A 7932-nucleotide genomic window follows, 5' to 3' on the forward strand; every position below is an offset into this window, starting at 1 on the left:
CGTAGAAACATGAGGTGGTGGCAACGGTACCGGTTCCGTAGGCGTCTGGATCACAGCGGGTGATCTTATTGGAGCGAATCCTGGCTATCTAGAACAATTCGCGAGAGAACCGACGGGTGCGGCCAAAACCTTGACTTGTTGCTTATTCACAAAAGGCCTATCTTCGTTTCCCAACTCCCCATCCCAAGCAAGTACCTCGGCCTCGGCTAACGCGACTTCATTGTCAACTTTTTTTATTCGTCTTTGGGCTTCGAGGTCGGCCTGCTGCTTCTCAATAGCAGCTTGTTGCTTCTCAATTTCAGCTTGTTGCTCAGCTCGTTGCCTCTCAATAGCAGCTTGTTGCTTCTTTAGTGCTTCATTTTCGTGGGCTTGCTTTCCTGACAAGCGAGCTACGCGCAAGCGCACCCGAGCAGCCTTTCGACAACTATCCGTCGAACCAAATGTTCGAGTACTTGCGGAACCGAGATTGGAACTGGACGAATAACTTGATTGAGTTTCGTGGCGGCCAGTAGACTTCTCGACGTTTACAAGTTTAGCCTGTTGGCGATCCTTTCGCGCTTGAAACATGACTTCGTTGTTATCCACAAAAGGGGCGTACGCGGCATCGAGGTCGCTAAAGGCACTATCGACAAATGGAATAAACTCCTTTACAACGATGACATTTTCGGTCTTCAGCATTAACTGTTCAACTCGCAAACAAGCTTGTTGCGAAGCGTGTGTGTAGCAGGAATTTTTTTTTAGATTTCGACATTAGAAAGTGAGTCAAGCGAATCAGGTATAGCAGTAACACCTTAGCCCGTTTCCATTGCGAAGTTTTCTATGTTTAACTGCAATCAACAAGTGTCCGAAAGTTCGAAACTATGTTGCGCTGTCTTTTAATTGGTAGAGGGCGCGACTCTATGCGCCCAGACAGCACAGCAGGGGCGATCGCTTATATTCCTAGAACGGTTCTCAACGCGCCTTTCCTCGCGCTCAACGACCCTAGGGCACCAAGAGCCAAAATAACGAATTCTTTTATTGAGGCAATTAAGGACAGAGATGGCGCTCGAGGGTTCAGCAGCAAGACGACCACAAAGGCAAATGCTGTTTCTGCAAATACGTAGGTTACTACTTTAGTTAAGGAAACAGACGGGAAATTATCAGTACTGTTGACTCTTACCGAACTATTATAGGACCAGAGTCACAGTAACATTCAAAGCGATCAGGAGATTTTAGGTTCTGCAAATACAACATCAAATTCAGCGGCGGCTCGTGCCTAAATTTGCCAGAAAAGCCACATTTTTAGTTTTCTAGTCATTGTTTTGTGTAGAAAAACAAGTAATACAAATCAAAAAAATAGCCATAAAGCTTTTTATGTGTATCATAACTGACAAATTCAACAACCACATTACATTTGTGTCAGAATTTGTTTATTCAACATCTTAATTTTTGTGTACAACTGTTAATTGTTTGTAAGTTTCTTTAATTGGCGGCAAATAGCTTATAATTCCTTTTTTGAAGTACAAAACTCTGCAATCATGGAAAATTACAACACTCTCACTTAAATTTAAAACATATTATTAAACCTTGTAGTTCTATTTTACAACCAAAATGAATCATAAAGCTATAGTTTAAGCAAAATAATTGATAGCTTCTTCCTTGATTTCCAAATGACAACCAAGAAACTGTTTTTTTTTCTATTTAGTGCTATCACTGCAAGTGCAAGTCTTTTTGGAAATAATGGTGTTCCTTAAAGTTTGCATCCTTTTCAGTGTTGACATCCTTTTCAAGAACCGTTTTGCCTTTGAGAGACTCACGGAAATTGCTGGCTAACTGGCTTTTCCTTTAAAAGTTTGAGTAACTTTTCTAACAACAGGATATGTTTGGTGGTCACTACTATCTCCCCTGTAAAATGTTCATTCTTAAGAAACATTTCCTGTGAAGCAATTTAGCAGCTACTGTTTAAAGAAACATAACATGTCCATTATATCAATACACAAGATTGCACTTGGTTGCAAATACTGTCCACATGGTGTGTTAAGAAACCAAAACTTGAAATTGTCACCACTCAGGTATTTCAAAATTCCTGTTGCTTGTGCAATTGTTTGTTCTGCATTTAATATTGCCTGAATTTCAGTGAGGCATTTAACTTCACAATCACAAAGCTATTTTTTCTTTGTTAACAAAACTAAAACTGAGTAGTAGTTCTTGTGGTTGCTTATTCCTGCATGACATATTTGGAATAGCAGATGTTATATCCCAGTTTTCTTAACTTTTTATTCAGGTTTTTAATCGTGACTTTTCAAAGTGTTAAAACATGGCAAAAAAATGTTTAACTGTACTCACTGTCGAACTTAGAATATAGCAAACGGGTTTGGTTTTGGAACACAATATAGACCCGGAACAGACAACACAACTACAGCGGCCGGTTCACACGCTGCGTGATTGGTGGAGCTGCGCGAGCCGCAGCACCCAGTCGCCTATTTCGCCCGGCATGTAGCTTTTCCAAGTGCGCATGCGCACAAGTGCAAAACGTCATGAAACGTCACGATTCGTCATGAAACTGGAGCTGCAGTTCCACCATAGATAACATATTAATGCCATATTTTCTTTTTTAAATGAAAAAAATGCCGATCAAGGCGGAAATTATACTTATAAAAATTATACTTTGGAATAAAAAAATAAGTATCATGAAAGTTATCTGTATTGTTGTGGTAGGAATATACTTAGTGGTTTTCAAACCTTTTCATTGTTTTTTTTCAAAACGGTCACTTTGCCATTATATCGAGGACTCGCGAACCTCAAGCCTGAAGATGTATTTTAGCAATACGAAAGTTGATTTACAGAATTTTAGCTTATTAGGTGTGCAAAATTACACATAACAACGATCCAAAGACGGATTGTGACATCACAGACAAGACAGAAAACATTACGATAGTGCGCAAACAATTGCATTCTTGATAGTTGTTATGCGATAAAGGCTATCTATTGTATAGTAATGGAGGCAGTGGATCTCTAATTGTACTTTGATTTAAACCTATTCAGTGACGCAAATTGACGCCAAATAAGATTATAGAGGCACGTCAACCTTTTCGCGGACCCCGCAAAATTGCTTCACGGACCCCTAAAGGTCCGCGGACCCCAGTTTGGGAACCGCTGAGTTAGCACAAATTTCCTATTCGTTACCAAAGAAACAAACATAACCGGTCAATTAGATAAAGCATGCTGCCTCTATAACAGGGGTTCCCAACCTTTTTACGAAACCGTACCACTTGGACGCTCTGTACTGCAACGCGTACCACTTTGTACAGAACAACTAATTTGATCGAATCATATTTAATGGAGAATAATAATATTGTCCTACTAAAACAACACTAAAGCATCACACCTAAATTTAATGAGATTTTTGCTACATGCATTTTCGCTGCTTGAGATAATTAACGCTTACTGTCCAACAGCGTTGAACGGTTTTTCAAAGCAACTGTGCTTCTTGTTGTCAATTCACATGACCTGTATTTTAAAGATCGTAATGATACGAAACAACATGAGTAGTTACGTAACAATGAGAATAGGCTTAGGGGAAATAATTTTGGTAAACAAAACCAGATAAACAAACTATGAAGTTGTAAATCCAGGTTTTTGAAAAAAAAAACAGAATCTACTCGCGTACCACCTGAAAAACCTTCAGGTACCACTAGTGGTACGCGTACCACAGGTTGGGAACCCCTGCTCTATAACATCCAGTCGCCTATAAACACGAGGCAGCCACGCTTACATGACGTGACTTCAGTAAAACAATGCTAAGGTTGTGACATCATAAGCAGCGATTGTGTGATAATAATGTCATCAAGTTGCACAACATTGTGCCATACAAGAGAGTTAAGGCTACTGGCGGGAAACATAGAAAACATAATAATATGTACAATGGCGATGTAACACTCCCCTACAAATGTGGGACACATTTTACAAACAAAACATCGCCAATAGCGCGCGCATCGCAATGCGGACAAGGAAAAAGGCGTAAAAACAGCCTTTCTGAACCATTACCACAGCACGTAAACACAATTTTTATCACCAAAACGGCGTATCATAATTATTATTACATGCATTTATTTTAGATGGCAGATCATTTACACCCCAAAAGATATCTCTTCATACAGCAATAAAAAAAGGTTAACTGTGCGGCCCGTGTTCAAATTCGACATTTCATTTCCACAGTATCAGGTATTTTGCCTGAAGTTTATATTATTGTATTTTAAACGAACTGACAATGAAAAAAAAACGTAGATAACGGAATCGACAAAGTATTTGAAAGTAAAAGGAAGCAAAGCCATAAAAGCTGCATTGAAGACGAACCAACCGGATTTATTACAAAAAAGCAAAATTTTAGTGACGTTTCGACTGGAAAAAACATCATACTGGTCACGCGGTGGGACAGGTAGAGTTAATATTATGTAATGAATTTGACGATACTGTAAGCAAATATGTTGAGTTGAGTTTGTATTGGGTTAAGGCTGCAGGCATACTTCAAACATTGGACAAACGGATTGTTGCGAAAATTGGTCAGCTCGTGGAAGACGGCGTGTCTTCCACACAGGAATTAAAAAGAAGTTTAAAATCATATGTGACACATGAACTGTTTAAAGGAACCATGTGCCCGACAAGCAAAATCGTAGGTTTTTTCCAACGAAAAAAGACATAAGGAACCACTTTTATAAAGCATATTGCGGTAGAAAATTAGCAAAAATAGATCAGGCAAACGCAGCACAACACATCGAAGAATGGAAGAAAAAAATCTAGGTCCAGGCGACAACATTCTGTTTCGACCTTACGTTGGAGATGATGACGCCAGCAACGTAAACTTTTCAGTTGATGGAAACATGCCAATCATCAAAAGCAAAAAGACCTTGCTCTTTGTCCATCAATATGCCTGGCAAAAGAGACTCCTCCTTCGATACGGTCATAAAATTTGTCTTTTGGATGCTACATGCAAAACTACAAAGTATGCTCTCCCCCTTTTTTTCTCTGTGTTAGAACCAACGTCGGGTACCAGGTGGCTGCAAGCTTTATAACCCAAAATGAAACAAGTTCAGATATTTCGGAAGCCCTGCAAATAATTAAACAATGGAGTCCGGATTGGAAACCAAGCTATTTTATGACAGATAAATGCGAAGCCGAAATAAATGCAATCGAGGCTTCTTTTGAAGGTAACGTTTAGTCAACGAGCCATTACCATTTTTAAACTTCAAACGCATAAATTAAATTTTCGTACGTTTCGCTTACAATTGTACGTTTGCGCAATACTCATTATTTCTGGCAGACTGTGAGGTGCTCATCTGCGACTTCCACCGAGAACAGGCCTGGGAACGCTAGGCCAGGAAGACCGGAAACCCAATCAAAAATTATCCCCGTTTATATAAAAGTCTTGTATAACTTACGTGCGGCATATCTACGATATGGCCTTTCTGACATTGCCATGGATATGCCATATTTGTTTTGTCTGGTAAAAGTCTGGTGAAGGGAATATAATCCTGAGGTAGATATACCACGTCTAATACATAGGTAATCATGTTTGACTTATAATTTGTTCTTATAACGGCAAGGAGCATTTCGAATGGACTTTGCACATTCTTTATCGTAATTTAACAGGATTAAAACGATTTTGCAGTGTTTAACAACAAAATAGTTCCAATCGGAAATTTGGATTTAACAAAATTTGATGAAAAATAATTTTGTTTGATTTGTTCCGAGGTTTGATATAAATTATTGCAGGATAAATTCGTTGTACTTTGTATGCATTTTTTGTAATGTAGCGTTGTGTGATTTTTGCATAGCTGTGGATTTGAATTCTAACGTGCCGGATTTAGCATATTGCGCAATTGTTTGTCGTCGCACCTCGCACGTTGCGCTCACGTGACTCTGTGACTGCTGTTTTTTGTATCTAAAGTAATCGCTTTTAGGCTAAATATTTTGTTTCAAGTCACAACGAAAACGAGTTTGAATTGTTTTACTGGAACTGTTGAAAGTCTTAAAAGTGAGTAAACCCTTTTGTAGAAGTAAAATGAAAAATGTGATGCTCGGTAAATACTTTGGGGAAGAATCATAGTCATTCATGAGAGAAGTTGCCTTGTCTTATTCTGTTGTTATTAAGGGAAATACCATGTCTGACTTCCTAGTGATTGTTTTTGTTGTGTTTTTGACATAGCTATTGCAGATTTTAACGTTTGTTTTGTTGTACACTAGTATGCAAAAGTAGAACTTTTATACAAACCCAATTAATGCTAACTGTGGGGATACAAACAAATTGTAATTGGTGCATTGATTACCATGTATTGCCCATTTTCAACATACCAAAAATATGCTTTGTTTTACTACATAGAGATGACTTGGTAGCTATAGTATTGCTTCATATGACATAATGATTTTTGGTGTTTTGCAGGCAAGTGGTTCAACAATGAAAAAATTTGTGTGCTTAAAGTTTAGTAACGGCTCAACAGACATAGTGCCACGCAGATGGATGGTTGGGTATTCTCAGTGTAAATGGCCGCCTGACTCAAATGCAGATATTAAAGCTTTAGCCAAAATTGAAGTTGAACCTGAGGAGGACTGGAAAGAACACAGTTGTGTGATTCTTTGTGAATCTAGTATGTAGTAATATGGTATTTACAAAAACACCCATATTTAAATGAAAAATGTATCTTATTTTTTAAGATAGCTACCAAAAATGTGAGGAAAAGAGTTACACTACTGCAATCTTAAGTGAGACATCAGCAGATGAGGATTTTACCCCACCTCCTCTTGTGAGAACAGACAGTCGAAGTATTTACAAACAAGCAGCAGCTCAAAATGATAATTGCATCGGAAAGCATAAAAGGTTTTTGGACATTAAAGGCTTTACATAGTTTGCTGCAGTTAAAACTGTTTTCTTTGTGTTATCAGAAAAAGCCCTCGAAAAGTTTTTCTCCAATCCAAGCATAAAAAATATCAAAGTGATGATTTAGTGTATGAGATCCGAAGTGGCTATGCTTTCATAGGAAAACAACTTCATGTTTTAAATGAAAAACTTGATCGACTTTGGTATTGGAATGTTACAATGAGCAGTAACTCTAGCACTTCAACTAAACTTTGGAAAATAGAACCTGCCTGTACAGAGGAAGAGCTGGAGGAAAATTTAAAGCAATCTCTGGTACAGTATTACTGTGTTAAGTTAATTGTCATGCAGACTATAGAAAATGATTAACCTTCTTGTAAACAGAATCCAAAGTTGTTGGCACAGCAAGTGGAGGTGAAGTGTCTTGGATCAACCTTTCGCAACTTTTTGAAAGTATTCATGGCCAAAAACTTAGCAATGCAATTTTCTTGGTCTGGAATGGGAAGAAGCCGTCAACAAGTGAAACGAGCGTTTAAAAGCCACCAACTCTACACAATTTTTCAAGGTAAATTTGTCTGATCGAGGAGTTTCTTGTTCTGAATACTTTTAAAATGTAATTGCATTGTTATTGAGTTCCAAGGTAGTTTTATCATTTGCAGTTGAAAGAGTTGATTGGTGTTTTTAAGTAGTATAAGATATACTGAGTATTAACAAGTTTTCAGATATTTTAGTTAATGTATAAATCCATTTGAAATGGCATGTCAATTTCCAGGTTTTGTTTGAACCATTTTTTTAGTGTAAAAATTTTAATATATTGTGCTTTTAATGCAATAAATGTTGCTCTTTTAATTGCTTTCATGATATCTCTTTGAAAAACATTACTTTTTAGATGTTCTACACAACACTTGTTGTCATAAAGGTGCCAACAGAGAGGAAATAGCCAACGCAATAAAACGAGTGTTCAACAGAGTGGCTGATTGGGATGGCGGGAGGCAGCAACGCCTGAAATCTACAGAACAAGCCTGAAGGAACACCTAATGGTCGTTTCATTGTGCTTATTCGTTGGAATAAAAGAGAATTTC

The 7932-nt window shown here is 37.9% G+C and overlaps 1 protein-coding gene across 3 annotated transcripts; it reads left to right on the forward strand.

The window, feature by feature from the left end:
* Window positions 1-5821: 5821 nt before the first annotated feature.
* Window positions 5822-7932, forward strand: LOC145238350 (uncharacterized). 3 transcript variants are annotated; one of them, XM_080101494.1, is made up of 6 exons: window positions 5822-6013; window positions 6419-6623; window positions 6691-6853; window positions 6919-7165; window positions 7235-7415; window positions 7740-7932. In XM_080101494.1, the coding sequence occupies exons 2-6, from the start codon at window positions 6434-6436 to the stop codon at window positions 7874-7876; spliced, it is 918 nt and encodes a 305-aa protein (XP_079957620.1). In that variant the 5' UTR covers window positions 5822-6013; window positions 6419-6433; the 3' UTR covers window positions 7877-7932. The 3 variants fall into 3 exon arrangements, with proteins under 3 accessions (XP_079957620.1, XP_079957618.1, XP_079957619.1); XM_080101492.1 differs by having other exon boundaries at window positions 5822-6623; XM_080101493.1 differs by having other exon boundaries at window positions 5822-6623; window positions 7770-7932.

This window comes from Phallusia mammillata, chromosome 7 (assembly GCF_965637545.1).
Source record: "Phallusia mammillata chromosome 7, kaPhaMamm4.hap1.1, whole genome shotgun sequence".
Taxonomy (NCBI): Eukaryota; Metazoa; Chordata; class Ascidiacea; order Phlebobranchia; family Ascidiidae; genus Phallusia; species Phallusia mammillata.

Coding starts and splice junctions, on each gene's coding strand:
- LOC145238350 (XM_080101492.1), top strand. CDS start 6,398: ATGATTTTTGGTGTTTTGCAGGCAAGTGGTTCAACAATGAAAAAATTT. Junction 6,624..6,690: donor TGTGATTCTTTGTGAATCTA/GTATGTAGTAAT, acceptor TTATTTTTTAAG/ATAGCTACCAAAAATGTGAG. Junction 6,854..6,918: donor TGCATCGGAAAGCATAAAAG/GTTTTTGGACAT, acceptor TTGTGTTATCAG/AAAAAGCCCTCGAAAAGTTT.